Source organism: Neolamprologus brichardi, chromosome 13 (assembly GCF_056152115.1).
Source record: "Neolamprologus brichardi isolate AB-2024 chromosome 13, ASM5615211v1, whole genome shotgun sequence".
NCBI classification, from domain to species: domain Eukaryota; kingdom Metazoa; phylum Chordata; class Actinopteri; order Cichliformes; family Cichlidae; genus Neolamprologus; species Neolamprologus brichardi.
In genome coordinates this window covers 30,677,757-30,696,610 of record NC_142116.1, presented here as the reverse complement: position 1 = coordinate 30,696,610, position 18,854 = coordinate 30,677,757, and the positions used below count along the sequence as shown (strand labels likewise).

Genomic DNA, 18,854 nt, shown 5'->3' with positions numbered 1-18,854 from the left:
CAACAACAGTGTCGTCAGCAAACTTGACAATAAGTGTCACACAGTCATAAGTGTACAGTGAGTACAGCAGGGGGCTTAAAACGCAGCCCTGAGGCGCTCCAGTGCTGAGTGAGATGAGGGGGAGACTTGTTTTCCCACCCTGACTGATTGGGGTCTGTCTGTGAGGAAGTTGAGGATCCACTGACACAGTGATGAGCTGAGTCCGAGATCCGTCAACTTGGTGCTTAGAGGGAATTATTGTGTTGAATGCTGAACTGTAGTCCACGAACAGCATCCTAACATAAATCCCTCTGCCAGTGTCCAGGTGACTCAGGGATGTGTGGAGCAGGTGAGATATGGCATCGTCTGTGGAACGATTAGTCCGGTAATCAAACTGAGGTGAGTCGATGGTGGCAGGAAGTGAAGAAGTGATGTGGTCTCTCATCAGTCTTTCAAAACACTTCATCACAATTGAAGTCAGTGCTACTGGACGGTAGTCATTGTGGCAAGCAGGCTGTTGTTTCTTTGGAACAGGGACAATGATGGACTGTTTGAAGCACGTGGGAACCACAGCTTGGGCCAGGGAGAGGTTGAAGATCTCCGTGAACACCGGTGTTAGCTGGTCAGCGCAGGCTCTCAGGACCCGGCCAGGGATTGCATCTGGTCCTGCTGCCTTCCTGGTGTTCACCCTCCTGAAGGTGTTCCTCACGGCATGATCTGTGATGATGAATGCATTGTCTTCACTGGTGCACTCCGAGCGCGCGCAGCCGTTTGTTGTTTTAATTGCTGCAGCGTCGAAGCGAGCATAAAACGTGTTCAGCTCATCAGCCAGTGAAGCGTCGGCATTCATCATTGAAGAAGCTGGTCGTTTATAGTCCGTTATAGTCCGCAGTCCTCTCCACAGGCTCCTAGAGTCGCACTGTCGTAGCTGTGACTCTAGTTTTTGCCTTTCTGACTGCGCTGCACACGTTGTAGGACGCAGCCTTGTATAGGTCCATATTACCGGAGACGAGCCCTTCATTGTAGGCAGCGGTGCGTGATCTCAGAGCGTCACGGAGGTTTTTATCCACCCACGGCGTCTGGTTGGGAAACATTCAGATGATAGTTCTTTCTGCTGTGTCGTCCGCTAGTTTCCCGATAAATCCCACAACCGCTTCCGTAAACATGTTGATGTCATCAGAGCTGCGCCGAAACATGTCCCAGTCTGCGTCATCCAGTGCGTCATCCAGTGCGTCCTGCAGCGCGGTCACTGATTGGTCCGTCCAGCGAGCGACCTCCCTCCTGATTGGTGGTTGCTGCTTTAGCCTTTGTTTGTAAGCAGGCATGTAAGGTTTGTAAGCAAAAAACATATCAAGGAACCAGGATCAGTAACTAAACTGTCAGCAACCAATAAAACAGATCCACATGACCCCACAACAAAAGACTGCACTCCTGGCCAATGGCCATTTCACAAAGGGTTGTGTGCAGGATATGTTCATATCTCAAATGCAGGACTGTAACAAGTCATTAAGTGAAGTTATTAGTAATTATCAGGTGAACTGTAATAATGTAGACAGTCAAACAATTGATGGAAAGATGGAAAGGACAGTGTGTAAGTCTCTAACTGTGCACATATATCAAACATCATCCTGTTACTTCATTATCTGTGGTTCCAAACTATACTTGGGCGGTGCTTTGGCAGGGCACAGTGTACAGCGGCAGCCTTTTGGTAGCTTCGTCATCTTCACACAGAGGAATCGTGTTCACACGAATAGTTCCTTTTAACATTTTCTACTTCTGACAAACAAGAGTATAAAAATCTTTTTTTTGATGAAGTTGGATAAAGTGAAAAATCTCAGCATCTCTCTCGACGTAACTTTTTTTACGTCGGTCCTCCTTAATTTTTCTAACAGGATGTAAATTTTTCTTTATTAATGCACGGTCTTTCCTTAGACAGAGACAATTATTATTGTGATATGACACTTATATAAATAAAGTTATATTCCACTGGATTGAAATATTTGTGACATAGACAAAACCCAAAAGTTTGTTTTTAAATGAAATTCCATCAGTAGGTTAGGCAATATGAGTTACTGTGCAGTGTACCTATACAATGTATGACCAAGTTACTTTGAAAAAGTAATTAATTATAGTTACTAGTTACTTCTTCAAAAAAGTAACTCAGTAAGTGAGTTACACGATTCTAGAAGTAATTAATTACTGGAAAAGTAACTATTGCATTACTTTAAAAAAATGTTTAACCCTCTGGGGTCCAGGGTATAATTGGCCATTTTAACTACTTTTGATGTTTCCTCCACATTTTACCTTTAAACATTATTTACTTTACCTTGTTTGGTATCATTCTTTTCAGCACAACCTCACGTGTCTGAATTTACAGTTATGTTTTCATTTTGACAGACTGTATTAACGCAATTGATCTAAAATCAGACCAGAAACATAAAATCTGAGTAGAAAAAGTTATATTTATTACTGTAACAACCACAAACATGTTTAATGAATCATATTTCATAACTTTAAATGCAAATATAAATTGTCAATTTTAAAATCATATGCACCAGTTTTGCAAACAACAAAGTTATTTGCACCCATTTACCTTTTATCCTTTTTTTTATTCAAACGACAATTTATTTGAAGTATCTTCGAATTTTTGAAGGTGATGCATGTTTGTTTTATATTTTTCACTGTACATTCTTGTAAATACATGTTACTCTCTTTGTGTTCTATAAAAAAAACCCCAAATGAATGTTTTTCCCTTTTTCCTGGTGTTATTATCTCATACAGTAAAACTATGAACACTGAGAAAACCTGTTTTTTCTTTATTGACTAAGCCTATCACAGTTATATATAACACCTGACTACTATATTTAGAGAGTTTAAGAATATGTGTAAATATATGTTTTATTAGAAGCAAGTATCGCAGTTGTTACAAATTAGTAGAACTTATGCCTCCTTTTTCTCTAGACAAAACAAGACAGTCGAATAAACAAAGAAAACAAAACTAAAAAAAAAAAAAAACTATCTTTTTTTTTTTACCCTTTAAGAACTACCATAGAACCAAGTCCACCAGAGCTTATATTATATTTTTACATGCTGTAGAGCCATTTTTGGGAGCATTTCAAGTTGCTATACATCAATACAACCATTATAGCCCAGATTTTAATAATATGTATTCATTAAGTCCATACTAACTACATTAATTGCAAGAAAGTGCAATAAACAAAAAAATTTAAAATCGTTTTTGTTTTTTTAACATATATTTCTCGTTAGAGAAATTTAAGAGGCTTATCCCTCAAAACTGTAAATACAAAAAAGTTGCACAAAATAGTTTCCCACCACAGGAAATTTATTTTGAGTGTCTTCATAGTTTTATTTTTGAAATACACCAATTTTTGTATACTGCAGGAAAAACGAAAATAAATATTATAATGCAAATTTGCAAAAAAGCAGCATATGCATCAAAATAAACTATTTCCAGCAGTGCAATATGAGTCCTAAGCATCCAAGAAACGACACAGAAAGTCATAAAGTCAAACATAACTTTTAAAAACACCAGTATAGGCTCATGAGGCCCTGATGGTAAAAAACTACATTTCCGCGAAAACGACGTCACTTCCGGTTTCGGGCAGGTAATGGTGGACGTCTATTCCAACGTAGGAAGTGTTACAAACAGCTGGTCAGATCGGCAAAGCGTGTTTCTGTAATATTATGTTTTTGTTGCTGCAAGTGCTTTTTATGCAGTTTTTGAAAAGCTATATGTGGAAGGAAACTGTGACCTTGGATAAGCTGATGGCATAAGATGTAAGTACAACTCCTCCGGTTTCATATGCAAAAAAAATTTTTGCGCTATCTTACGTGGTTCCGGTTCTACAGGGATTTAAAAATAGTTGAGCAAAACGGAGCGTGCCCACTCTGACCGGTTTTAAAGGGTTAATAACACAGCTTTAGTGAAGGTTACAAATGATCTCCTTATGGCCTCTGACAGTGGACTCATCTCTGTGCTTGTCCTTCTTGACCTTAGTGCAGCATTCGATACTGTTGACCATAACATCCTATTAGAGCGATTAGAACATGCTGTAGGTATTACAGGTATTGCACTGCAGTGGTTTGTATCATATCTATCTAATAGACTCCAATTTGTGCATGTAAATGGAGAGTCCTCTTCACACACTGAGGTTAATTATGGAGTTCCACAGGGTTCAGTGCTAGGACCAATTCTGTTTACATTATACATGCTTCCCCTAGGCAGCATCATTAGAAGACATAGCATACATTTTCACTGCTATGCAGATGACACCCAGCTCTATCTGTCCATGAAGCCAGATAACACACACCAATTAGTTAAACTGCAGGAATGTCTTAAAGACATAAAGACTTGGATGGCCACTAACTTTCTACTTCTTAACTCAGATAAAACTGAGGTCATTGTACTCGGCGCTGAAAAGCTTAGAAATATGGTATCTAACCAGATTCTTACTCTGGATGGCATTACCTTGGCCTCCAGTAACACTGTGAGGAACCTTGGAGTCATTTTTGACCAGGATATGTCCTTCAACGCACATATTAAACAAATATGTAAGACTGCGTTCTTCCATTTGCGCAACATCTCTAAAATTAGAAATATCCTGTCTCAGAGTGACGCTGAAAAACTAGTTCATGCATTTATTACTTCCAGGCTGGACTACTGCAATTCATTATTATCAGGATGTCCAAAAAACTCACTGAAAAGCCTTCAGTTAATCCAAAATGCTGCAGCAAGAGTACTGACAGGGACTAGAAAGAGAGAGCATATTTCTCCTGTTTTGGCTTCCCTTCATTGGCTTCCTGTTAAATCCAGAATTGAATTCAAAATCCTGCTCCTCACATACAAGGTCTTAAATAATCAGGCCCCATCTTATCTTAATGACCTTGTAGTACCATATTACCCTATTAGAGCACTTCGCTCCCACTCTGCAGGCCTAGTTGTTGTTCCTAGAGTATTTAAAAGTAGAATGGGAGGGAGAGCCTTCAGTTTTCAGGCCCCTCTTCTGTGGAACCAGCTTCCAGTTTGGATTCAGGAGACAGACACTATCTCTACTTTTAAGATTGGGCTTCAAACTTTCCTTTTTGCTAAAGCATATAGTTAGGGCTGGACCAGGTGACCCTGAATCCTCCCTTAGTTATGCTGCAATAGATGTAGGCTGCCGGGGGATTCCCATGATGCATTGAGTTTTTCCTTTCCAGTCACCTTTCTCACTCACTATATGTTAATAGACCTCTCTGTATTGAATCATATCTGTTATTAATCTCTGTCTCTCTTCCACAGCATGTCTTTTATCCTGTCTTCCTTCTCTCACCCCAACCAATCACAGCAGATGGCCCCGCCCCTCCCTGAGCCTGGTTCTGCCGGAGGTTTCTTCCTGTTAAAAGGGAGTTTTTCCTTCCCACTGTCGCCAAAGTGCTTGCTCATAGGGGGTCATATGATTGTTGGGCTTTTCTCTGTATCTATGAAGCACCTTGAGGCGACATTTGTTGTGATTTGGCGCTATATAAATAAAATTGAATTGAATTGAATTGAATAACCATTTAAAACTATTGACAGAAAAATCGGGTATTTCTGCATTCAATAAGATTCATTCAAGATTCAAGAGCTTTATTGTCAACACAGTAGTATACACAGTATACAGTGTACTGAAATGCTGTTTTCGTCCTAAGCCCCCCAAGGTGCATTTATAAATATATAAAGGCTATATCTCCAAGAGATATAAAACTAGGAATTACAAATAAATAACATTTATAACATGCTGTTGTGGTAAACATTAAGGGATAAAAAGGTACTAATTACTAACTATACAATTCTATACAATACCATAATGGTAACTATACAATATTAACTGTACGATAAACAAAGATAAACAAAGACAGAGACAACACAAAGATGCCACAAGTTATTTGTGCCACTCCAAAAACATAATTTCTGTCCACTATAAAGGAGAACATCACAGCCTGATACCTGCAGGTCTGACAGCAGCAGGTGTGTCACTCCTGTTTCTACCTGGAGACAGCAGTCGCTCATTGTTCTGACACACAACACAAAACTATCCACAACACTACACACTAACGACACAAGACAACACATTAACTACACACTGCAAACACGCTAAACGTCACAAATCTCTCACCTCTCAAAACGCTCTCTCTCTCTCTCTCTGTCTCTCGCGGTCACTCCTAAATCTTCCCCCTCTTCCTAAACAACTAAATGTTATGTTGCCATATTGTTTATTAATTGGTCGTCATGGTGCATTTTTCCACCAAACGGGCTGTTTGTTGTTTTGTTTTGTTTTCTTGGTCATAAGCACAGCGTGCTCGCTGCGCTGTGCTTAGACAGTAAACATGAAACTATTGAGGAAAAACACGTATATATTGTTGATCATGACTCTGGTTTTACGTGGCCCAGTTTATAAACTGGTATATATCACCTTGTTGCTTTGTCATCTTGAAGTGGTCATGTGATTGTCTTACCACGACTACTTTATTCTTCCTCAGTCAAACAGCAGCACTCGTGCGATTGTTTTGCCCCCTGAGCTCCAGGTGTTTTGCCAAAAAGTGATCATCTGGCATCTGGCACAGCTGCTTAAAGTTGTAGTGCCCAGATTACTTACAGCTACTTCCCTGCAGCTGATATAAGATGCGGTAAGCTGAACACAGCTTCAACCGTCTGTTGAAAATAGTAACGCAATCGCATTGTAACGATAGAAATAGTAATTAGTTAGATTACTTGTTACTGAAAAAAGTAATGTCGTTAATAACACCGTTACTTGTAACGCCGTTATTCCCATCACTGTCTATGAATGTAGCCTAACAACTACTAGGAGTACTACTAGTACTAGTAAAGTACTGTGAAAGTAAAAGTACAAGTGTGAAAGTACAAGTTTGAATTACTGGTCTACACAGGGTCAAATATACACAAAAACATTTACATTATTTAATAGGTATTGCTGAGTTTTCTATATTGCATTTTAACTTGGCAAACCCAGGCCTATTACATTGATCTTAATGGTGCTGATTGACTATAACGTGTAGCTGCCCTTTGCTGGCATGAATACCAATAAACAAAAAACAAGTTCATTATTTGCCAAAATCAGAAGAAAATGATAAAAACATGTTTAAGGATGTTCAGGAAGAACTACCAAGGCTCAGGTCAGCCATGAACTGGAAACTACTGGAACACCAGTATCATTGTCCATCGTGAAGCAAGAACGGGACAGAAAGGGTTGCAACGAAAAAAAATCTGCTCCAAAACCAATACATTTAAACTCAACAGAAATGTGTAGTTGCCCAGAAGGAAATCGTTTCTATTGTGGTCAAATGGAACAAAGATTGAACTATTTGGTCACAGTGACAGGAAGTGTATGTTTAATAAGACAGGAAGCCAGGCCATTAAATTAAACTCTGCCAAGAAAAGTCATCAAATATGACTAAAGTGCTATGAAACTTTTTGGGATATTTGTCACACAGTTTTCAAATCATCAAACAAATTGTGACACTAAACAAAGAAGTGTATTAGGGGAAAAGCTCTTCAAATCTAACTGTGATTAGCCACATTTTTCAGAAAACTTCAAACACGAGTGAAACATCCCAGGAGTTAAACAAGTTGAGAGCAAAAGAAGAAGAGACAGCTGTGAAAAACTATTTAGAGCAAATTAACAATGGGGAAATACAGGGAAAAAATCCAGACCTCACACAGTGATGCGAATGACCCATCAGCTAATCCATGTCCTGTTTCTCATTAGTCTCATTGGAAGGACGGCTGTCCAGAAGCCAAGCTTAAATCAGAAAAGGCTGAAGCATGCCAGACTACACAAGAACTGGACTTGAAATCAGCAACAAGTCTGAAGGGGTTAACAATTCAATTCAATTTTATCTATGTAGCGCCAAATCACAACAACAGTCCCTATAAAGGTGCTTTATATTGTAAGGTAAATACCCCAAAAGAATACAGAATTACTCCAGCAATCAGATGACCCTCTATGAACAAGCACTTTGGCGAGAGTGGGAAGGAAAAACTCCCTTTTAACAGGAAGAAACCTCCGGCATTACAAAGCTCATTGACCAGTTTGGGTGAGGGGAGGGAGACAGGACAAAAGACATGCTGTGGAAGAGAGCCAAAGATTATTAATAACTCATAATGAAAGGCATAGTGGTGTATAAACACACAGGGTGGATTCATGATCACCTAATCCAGTCCTAACTATAAGCTGGCAGTGTGGTGGCATGGTGGTTAGCACTGTGGCAAGAAGAGCCTGGGTTTGAATCTCGAATCTCTTTCTGTGTAAAGTTTGCAAGTTCTCCCATTTTTGTGGGTTTTCTCCGGCTTCCTCCCAAAGTCCAAAGACATTCAGTTACTGAAGATGGTTAATTAGTGATTCTAAATTACCCACGAGTGTGAAAAGTTGTCTCTTTCTCTATGTTAGCCTGGGACAGCCTGACCTGTCTAATAGTGATATTATGGCCTGTTTATGGTAGTTGGGATAGGCTTCAGCTCCTCAGCAACCTTGAATTGAATAAGTGGAAGAGAATGGATGGATAGTAACAACTTCATTTTTCAGAATAACAATAACAATCAAAATCAATGCAGTGAAAGCATACCTGGATAGAAAAACACATAATGGAACATTATCTGTCATGGATTCACCTCCTAAGAGCTTGGACCAATTACTGAAGCCGTGTGTGATCATCTTGATGAAAAACATCTAAGAGCAATGTTGAAATGTCCTCCACGAAGCATGAAGAACCTTTCTTGAGGAGTAGTTACAGAAATTACAGGTGTGCTTGGACAGAGTTCAGATGGAAGAGTAAACTTGGTCATACCAAAGATCGACTTTCACAGAGTACAGTACAGTACAAACTCTGCCTTTACAAACGTATGTTTGAACATTTCAGTAAATCACTGTACCTATATTTCATTTTTCTATCAAAATACAAATAGATGTTAGATGGCTCAAGACTCTTGAACAGTACTGTAAATTTTTAAGGTTTGTCTTAATGCACTTTAATATAACTGTAATGCATGAAAGTTAACCAGTGCTACCCCTCGGCTTGCCATAGAAACACCTGTGGCATCAATTCAAAAACCTACTTCCCCTCATTCTCAAATTAGCGCATTCACAAGATTTTCAGAAAACTTTGACTCTCATGAATCTCATTGACCTTTGACCTTACGGTTGAGGTCAATGAGACCTTCTGAGATTTTTAATAGATGCACTCAGGTATCAATTTCAAACTCCTACAGTGCCTCATCCCTGAGTTATCACATTCATAAACCTGCGTGTCAACGTCAATGTCTTGCATTTGGCTTCTCTCCTCTCCTGTGAGGCAGTAATTGAAATATACGTCAATGCACTCTAAGCTATGGAGTAGAGTTTTAAGCGCCTTTAGGCGACATTTGTTGTGATTTGGCGCTATATAAATAAAATTTAATTGAATTGAATTGAATTGAGTGTTGACTATGGGAATTTGTATCACCTGTTAACAAAAGCCCTGAGCTCTGTGTGCTCTTCAGAGTTTACAAAACATTAGTAACTGCCAGTTTTGCTTGTTTGCTTATTTTTTGTCTTTTTATTAAAAAAAAATCCTGTGTACTATTTTAATAAGACACTGTGACCTTTCCACTTTCTTACAGTCTTCTTACTTCGCAGTACTTCTTGCGAAGAGGCCTTAGTCATGTCAGGCTTTGTGCCTGTTACATGATCTTTATATGGCACTTTTTGTAAATATATCAACTCACTCACTGTATATATCCCATGCAGAAAGAGCAAACTATTTTTTTGTACACTTTTGTGCAGGCCTTGGATCCTCCTGGAGTTATCTGCTTTCAGTTATTGGCATTCGTTCTTGTCCAGCAGTAACAAATAACAAACATCTCGTTGCCTATGTTTGTTATTTGGAATCTCTATTACACTGAATGTAAGAACTGCAGTAGCTTAAAGTGCTGTGTGTTTGGTTTGTTTAACTCACCTCCAACTATACATTAATTTAAAAAAAACTTAAAAAAAACCAAGCAAACCTTTAGAAAAAATCTAGACTTACTCTTCTCTTTTCACTTGCAATGATGTGAAACTAAATGTTTTTAATATTTATATTATTAAGCGCAAATGAAGTAAATGAAACTTTGGTGTTACTCTTTGATTTGGAGAAAAGAGGCAATGCTGTAGCTTACTTACATCAAATATTCGCTCTACATACACCTCCTCATTGACCTTCTCCCGCAGCATGTCCTGGGAATGACGGACAAATGTCACATAACTGTCAGCTACATCCATCCCTGGCTTCTGTAAATAACCCAGAAAAAGGAGAAAAAGACATCAAATAAAAATCGTCTTTGCTTAGTAAAACAGTAAAAATGACAAAGTGTATTTTGGATGATTTACTCCTCATGGTGACACTTTATAATAACTATACACTTAAAAGCTTTAGTAAAGCATTAATGAATACTTAATTCGCTGGTACGTAATTTATAAACACGGATATTTTTATGGCGTAATACGCTCGTACATGTTTAATAATAGCATTTTTATGAAATTTTATGTCATCTACAAAAAATTTATTAAACAGCTGTTCATAGTTCACGGTATCATTTAGCAACTGATGAAAGAAGAACTTAGATGGAAATGTATGCATATATGAAACTAGTTGGTTGAGTGTGTACTCATTTTATTAGCTGTTAGCTTTAGTACTTTGTGTGATCTCAATTTAATTGAGGTCACACAACAAGGTTTGCCTTACAAAGCATTCACAAATGAAAGTGAAAGGTCAGCCGGATCTCAAGTCTCAGTTATCTTCACAACAGAGAAAGGAAACAGACAAAGCTCATAGTGATACAGAAAATACAAATATTTATTGCATGATGCAAAAATACCTCACTTAAAAGCAGAATATCGAGATGGATGTTGGACCGTAATGTGAGTGTGTTTAGGTGTGTTTAAGACAGAAAGAGAAACAATATTAACTTAACCTCTTAAGCCCCAAGGGGGTTTCTGAGCTTCCTGCTCGAAAATGTAATGCCCAAATTTAATTGATTATTTCTCTGCAATTACAAACTCTGTCCTCCACGGTGAAAAGCCCTCTGCTTATCTGCTTTGTTTGCAGGTGACGCTCAATCACACCGTGCGCAGAGGTGGTCTTGAACTACATGAAGTAAATAAGCAGCTTCTTAAACAGTTTTACAGAGGCTACTGGGATGATAACTTGCTAACGGAACTGCAGTTGGAGCTAAAGCATAAGGAGCCACCCACTTATGGAGAGCTATTGCTTCTCCTGCGTACTGCAGAAAACCAACAAGAACTTAAAAGCACACAAATGAGGAGGCACTTTAGCGCCACAAAAACAAAAGCAGTGTCTCATGAACAGACAGGAAACAGATCCAGATGTTCCTCGAGCAGAGTCAGATAGTCTAAAAGAGCAGAAAAAACAAGTTGCTGATCTAAAAAGCCAATTAGCTGCTGTCGTGAAGCCAAAGAAACAAGCAACATTCAAGACAGTCCGAACAAAGAAACCTGAAAATAAAAAACCTTCTTTAAACTAAGGTCTGCCTCTGTTGCAGGACAAATGGAGGCTGATGCTTTGTTAACCCGTCCCACCCAGGTTAGACAAAAAGCTCCACCTAAAAAGCGTGCCAGCCTAAAGTCACACACAAGAACAGATTCCTTCAACCTTCCTGAAGGTCTAATTCAGTGGTTCTTAACCTGGGTTCGATCGAACCCTAAGGGTTCGGTAAGTCGGTCTGAGGGGTTTGGCAGAGCCTCCGCCGTGACATGCACGGCTCATTTTGTGCACCAGTAAAAAACATATCTATGTCTTGAATTTGAAAAAAATCATATTTTATTTTTCACTAGAGAGGGGTTCAGTGAATGTGCATATGAAACTGGTGGGGTTCGGTACCTCCAACAAGGTTAAGAACCACTGGTCTAATTGGTACAAAGAGTACTGCACAAGTGAAAGTTAATGGTCACCCAGTGAGTTGTTTACTAGATACTGGTTCCTAGGTGACTACAGTCCCCAAGTCCTACTATGGTCAGCATTTGTCCTCTCATGAGATTAAGCCATTGTTTGAACCTTTAGAAGTTGAGGGTGCCAATGGTCAGTCTGTACCTTACTTAGGCTACATTGAACTGCATGTCACTTTCCCAAAAGACTTCCTTGGCATTGAAGCTGAAGTGCTGATACTTGCCTTAGTTGTCCCCGATGTGCGCACAGCTTCTCAGTCCTTAGTGCTAATTGGGACAAACACATTAGATGTACTTTATGAGCTGTACACTGAAGCATTCCATGAACTGCAGCTGAACATGCCATATGGCTATAGAGCAGTTCTAAAAGTTCTTGAGTCACGACACAAACAGTCCAAAGACAGTAGTCTTGGTTTAGTGACGATGCACAACAAAGAGCCACAGTTGATTCCAGCAGGTCAAACTGTTCTAGATGGTGCTGTAGCTGTGTCTGCCGGTAACAGTGAAAGGTCTGTCTTGTTAGAGTATCCACGAATGTCAGCCTTACCTGGTGACATCCTTGTGAAACTTTGTCTCACAGACCTACCTGAACAAGCACCTTACCTTGTTCCAGTTACACTTACCAATGAATCCAAACATGATGTGACAATCCCTCTAAATTGCATCATTGGAGAAGTCAGTGCATATCAAAGAGTTCTATCTCACGGACACTCAGTGAGAACTCCAAGATCCTGAACTGAGCAGAAGTCAAATGTAACATTTAACTTTGACTCTTCCCCTATTAGCGCTGAATGGAAGGAGCACATAACAGAAAAGCTAAGCCAAATGCCCGAAGTGTTTGCACAGAATGATCTCGACTTTGGAAAAACGGATCAAGTGAAACACACGATCAGATTGTCAGATGAAACACCGTTCAAGCATAGAGCGCGTCCCATACATCCAAATGACCTGGAAGCAGTCTGTAAGCACCTCACCTCACACAGCTGGTGTGATCGGGTAGTCTACCTCCCCTTTTTTTCAGCCCAGTCGATCCTGGGGCAAACGTGGCTCAAGAGTTGGTAGTTCGTCTTGTAACTGGAAGGTTGCTGGTTCGAGCCCCGGTTCGGACAGTCTCGGTTGTTGTGTCCTTGGGCAAGACACTTCACCTACCGCCTACTGGTGTTGGCCAGAGGGGCCGATGGCACGATATGGCAGCCTCACTTCTATCAGTCTGCCCCAGGGCAGCTGTGGCTACAACTGTAGCTGCCTCCACCAGTGTGTGAAGGTGAGAGTGAATGAATAGTGGAATTGTAAAGCGCTTTGAGGTTTCTCGAAAGGCGCTGTATAAATGCAATCCATTATTATTAGTAGTAGTAGTAGTAGTAGTCGTGCGGAAGAAAAATGGTGAAGTCCACCTCTGTATTGACTACAGAAAGCTTAACGCACAGACAATAAAAGACGCTTAAGCCCTTCCCAATTTGGAGGAAACGTTTTCCACCTTGATCGGGTCGCAATGGTTCTCTGTCCTGGATTTAAAGTCGGGGTACTACCAAATTGAGATGGAGGAGCTGGACAAACGGCTTTTGGGAATTTAATAGTATGCCCCAAGGCATTACAAACGTCCCCAGCACATTGCAACGGCTCATGGAGAAATGTATGGGCGACATGAACCTGCGTGAGGTGATTGTGTATTCTCCCAGATGCTTGAAGAACATGAGGCTCACTTAATGAAAGTTCTTGATCGCCTGAAAGAATATGGGCTCAAGCTCTCCCCCGAGAAGTTTTTCCAAACTCCTGTCAGATGGGCATATTGTGTCCAGCAAGGGAGTGGAGACTGATCCTGAAAAATTGGAAGCCTTAAGCACCTTTGTATATATATATATATATATATATATATATATATATATATATAAAACACCCAGCACGCCCCTGTGGGCGGTTTATCCTTCAAGCTCGGGTCCTCTACCAGAGGCCTGGGAGCTTGAGGGTCCTGCGCAGTATCTTAGCTGTTCCCAGGACTGCGCTCTTCTGGACAGAGATCTCCGATGTTATTCCCGGGATCTGCTGGAGCCACTCGCCTAGCTTGGGAGTCACCGCACCTAGTGCTCCGATTATCACGGGGACCACCGTTACCTTCACCCTCCACATCCCCTCTTCTTTGAGCCCTTGGTATTTCTCCAGCTTCTCGTGTTCCTTCTTCCTGATATTGCTGTCATTCGGAACCGCTACATCGATCACTACGGCCGTCTTCTTCTGTTTGTCTACCACCACTATGTCCGGTTGGTTAGCCACCACCATTTTGTCCGTCTGTATCTGGAAGTCCCACAGGATCTTAGCTCGGTCATTCTCCACCACCCTTGGGGGCATTTCCCATTTTGACCTCGGGACTTCCAGGTTATACTCGGCACAGATGTTCCTGTACACTATGCCGGCCACTTGGTTATGGCGTTCCATGTATGCCTTGCCTGCTAGCATCTTGCACCCTGCTGTTATGTGCTGGATTGTCTCTGGGGCATCTTTACACAGCCTGCACCTGGGGTCTTGCCTGGTGTGATAGACCCCAGCCTCTATGGATCTTGTACTCAAAGCTTGTTCTTGTGCTGCCATGATTAGTGCCTCTGTGCTATCTTTCAGTCCAGCTTTGTCCAGCCACTGGTAGGATTTCTGGATATCAGCCACCTCCTCTATCTGCCAGTGGTACATACCGTGCAGGGGCCTGTCCTTCCATGATGGTTCCTCGTCTCCCTCCTCTTTCTTGGGTTTCTGCTGCCTGAGGTATTCACTGAGCACGCTGTCAGTTGGGGCCATCTTCGTGATGTATTCTTGGATGTTCGTTGTCTCATCCTGGACTGTGGTGTTTTGCACCTCTGGTATTCTTGCCAATTCCTTTCTGTGTCCCGCTCATGTATTGACCCATGTGCCTGTTCATCTTAGCCGATATGATGCCTGACAGGAGCTTCCATGTAGTACTGAGGCAGGTTATTGGTCGGTAGTTGGAGGGGACTGGTCCCTTCTTGGGGTCCTTGGGGATCAGGACCGTCCGACCTTCGGTTAGCCATTCCGGGTGTCCCTCGTTAACTAGCAGCTGGTTCATTTGTGCTGCCAGACGTTCGTGGAGTGCAGTCAGCTTCTTTAGGCAGTAGGCGTGAACCATGTCGGGCCCTGGTGCTGTCCAACTCTTCATACTGGAGACCCTTTCTTGGATATCTGCCACTGTGATGGTTACTGGACCCTGTTCAGGGAGGTCGCTATGGTCTGCCCTCAGATCCACTAGTCACTGAGCATTGCCGTTATGGGTTGCGTCCTTCTCCCATATGCTCTTCCAGTATTGCTCCGTCTCCAGCCTTGGTGGTGCTGTTCTCTTATTATTGTTCCCTTGCCACTGAGAGTACACCTTTGCTAGTTCTGTGGAGAACAGCTGGTTTATTCTCCTGCCTTCTATCTCTCTGGTGTACCTCCTCAAGCGGCTGGCCAAGGCTGTGAGTCTTTGCTTGGCAGTTTCCAAGGCCTCAGGTATGGACAGCTTGCTGTATTTCTTATACACCTTCTTTGTCGCACCTTTCTGCAACTCCGTTAGTTGGCTAACCTCCCTCCGTGCTACTTTGATCTTGCCCTCTAGCCTCCTTCTCCATGGAGGGTACTGCCCCGTGTGGCTGTTCAACTTGTAGCCAAGCATCTCACTGATCACTGCTGCCGTATTGTAGATCAGCTTGTTAGTGTCGGTAATCGTGGTTGTAGGTATTGTCCGTAGTGCTGCATTAACATCCTCTAGCAGACCTTCTGAGGGTACTTCACGTAATCTTGGTAACCGGCTTCGGGGGATCCAGGTTTCAAGCTTGGCCATGATCCTATATTTCAGGTCAGTTCCTCTCGCACTCAACGATCCTTCTCCTACCGCACTTGGGGCTTTGTACCCAATCTCGGGTGGGGGTGAGGATATCTCCCCCCTGACCTGGCGTCCTGACTCCTCCTTGCCGTAGCATTTATGTTGTACCTCGTCAATCTCTAGCTGTGAGAGCAGTCCCCACAGAGGAATACTCTGTGGTGTTCACGCTTGATTTTTAAGCACTGTGGCATATTCACTGATGATTTGTGATAACAATATTGATGTTTGATTTTGAATGAAGGTGCTTCATATTCCACTTAAAGTACGCGGTGACTCCAGATGCTCAGTGTGTCTCTCCCATCCTACAAACTCAAACTGGTCCTACTTACTTGTATTTTGTTAACCTTAAGGGTGTGCATCTTGTTGTGGATCTGTTCTATATCATGTTGTGCTTTGTTTCCTTTTTCTGTTAGATAGCTGAGGATTGTTTGGTCCTGCTGACCTTTCAGTTTGATTTGTTGAAGCTTTGTGAGGTGTAGCTTGTCTCTCATTTTAAATGTGGTTAAACAAAATAGTTAGTCAGCTATTAGTAACTGACTGAATTTAACATGAAGTACAATATGAAATAAGCATTTATAAAAACCTTTATCAACACATAAAAGTAGTTCATTTTTTAATCTTTATGTGTATCAATGTTCATTGGCTACTATTGTTCTGATACCGATGTTCTATACCACAAACCATTAACCTTTGCTTCTAAAAAACGTGTTTGGTGCAATAATACTATTAAGAAATTGTAACTTCATCATTTATAAATGATGAATGAACTATTAACTGATACCTTACTATTGTATACACGCCTCCTCCGTGAATCGCAACCTTATCGTGGTGGAGGGGTTTGTGTGTCCCAGGGATCCCAGGGGCTATGTTGTCTGGGGGCTTTTGCCCCCTGGTAGGGTCTCCCATGGCAAATTGGTCCTGGGTGAGGGACCAGACAAAGAGCGATTCAGAAGACCCTTATGAAAAAAACACAGAGGGAACAGTTTACCCTGCCCGGGATAGGGTTACCGGGGCCCCGCCCTGGAGCCAGGCCCGGGGAGGGTGCCCGAGGGCGAGCGTCTGGTGGCCGGGCCTTAGTCCATGGGGCCCGGCCGGGCACAGCCCGAAGAGGAGGCATGGGCCCATCCTCCCGCAGGCCCACCACCCGCAGGAGGCGCCATAGGGGTCGGGTGCATTGTGTGCCGGGTGGCGGCCAGGAGCGGAGGCCCTGGCGGACTGACCCCCGGCTGCCAAGACTGGCAATAGGGACATGGAATGTCACCTCTCTGGTGGGGAAGGAGCCTGAGTTAGTGCGTGAGGTTGAGAGGTACCGGCTAGATATAGTCGGGCTCACCTCTATGCATGGCTTGGGCTCTGGAACCAGTCTCCTGGAGAGGGGCTGGACTCTGTCTCAGTCTGGAGTTGCCCCTGGTGAGAGGCAGCGGGCTGGGGTGGGTATTCTAATATCCCCTCGGCTTGCTGCCAGTACGTTGGGGTTTTTCCCGGTGGACGAGAGGGTTTGTTCCCTGCGCCTTAGGGTCGGGGAACGGGTCCTGACTGTCATCTGCGCTTATGCGCCGAGTGGCAGTTCGGAGTACCCAGCCTTCTTAGAGTCCCTGGGGGGGGGGGGGTGCTGGAAGGTGCTCCAACCTGGAGACTCTGTTGTCCTGCTGGGAGACTTCAATGCTCACATGGGTAACGACAGCGAGACCTGGAGGGGCGTGATTGGGAGGAACGGCCTCCCTGATCTGAACCCGAGCGGTGCTTTGTTATTGGACTTCTGTGCTAATCACAGTTTGGCCATAACGAACACCTTGTTCGAACATAAGAGTGTCCATAAGTGCACGTGGCACCAGGACGCTCTAGGCCGTAGGTCGATGATCGATTTTGTAATCGTATCACCAGACCTGCGACCATATGTTCTGGACACTCGGGTAAAGAGAGGGGCTGAGCTGTCAACTGATCACCACCTGGTGGTGAGTTGGATCAGGTGGCGGGGGAGGACGCTGGACAGACCTGGTGCACCTAAACGCATAGTGAGGGTGTGCTGGGAACGACTAGCAGAGGCCCCAGTCTGCGAGATCTTCAACGCACACCTCCGGCAGAGCTTCAACAGCATTCCGAGGGAGCCGGGGGACATTGAGTCCGAATGGAGCATGTTCAGAGCCTCCATTGCCGAAGCTGCTGCATTGACCTGCGGCCGCAAGGTGGTTGGTGCCTGCCGTGGTGGTAATCCCCGAACCAAATGGTGGACACCAGAGGTGAAGGGAGCCACCAGGCTGAAGAAGGAGTCCTATCGGGCTTGGTTAGCCTGTGGGACTCCAGAGGCAGCCGACAGGTATCGACAGGCCAAGCGGAATGCGGCTCGGGCAGTGGCTGAAGCAAAAACTCGGGTGTGGGAGGAGTTCGGAGAGGCCATGGAAAAAGACTTTCGGACTGCCTCGAAGAGGTTCTGGCAAACCGTCAGGCGTCTCAGGAGGGGAAAGCGGTGCTCTACCTGCACTGTGTATAGTGCTGGCGGAGCACTGCTGACGTCGACTGAGAAAATTGTCAGGCGGTGGAAGGAATACTTCGAGGACCTCCTTAATCCCACTGACGCGTCTTCCGAGGAGGAAGCAGAGTCTGGGGATGAGGGGAATGACCCGCCAATTTCCGGGGGCGAGGTCACTGAGGCAGTTAAACAACTCCTTGGTGGCAGAGCCCCTGGTGTTGATGAGGTCCGCCCCGAGTTCCTGAAGGCTCTGGACGTTGTAGGGCTGTCCTGGTTGACACGCCTCTGCAATGTTGCGTGGAGATCAGGGGCAGTACCCGTGGATTGGCAGACCGGGGTGGTGGTCCCCATCTTTAAGAAGGGGGACCGGAGGGTGTGTTCCAACTACAGGGGGATCACACTCCTCAGCCTCCCCGGGAAAGTCTATGCCAGGGTGCTGGAAAGGAGAGTTCGTCCGCTAGTCGAACCTCGGATGCAGGAGGAACAATGCGGTTTTCGTCCTGGTCGCGGAACACTGGACCAGCTCTTCATCCTCTCGAGGATACTTGAGGGTGCATGG

General features: G+C 43.3%; 1 protein-coding gene across 2 annotated transcripts in view; it reads right to left on the bottom strand.

Moving 5' to 3' along the window:
• Nucleotides 1–18,854, bottom strand: part of LOC102788571 (calcium-dependent secretion activator 1-like) — a 243,993-nt gene that overhangs the window by 28,966 nt on the left and 196,173 nt on the right. For both annotated transcript variants that reach the window (XM_087850444.1, XM_087850445.1), the window contains one exon: nt 10,179–10,286. In XM_087850444.1, coding sequence (XP_087706570.1) covers nt 10,179–10,286 — 108 coding nt within the window. The remainder of the gene's footprint in view (nt 1–10,178; nt 10,287–18,854) is intronic.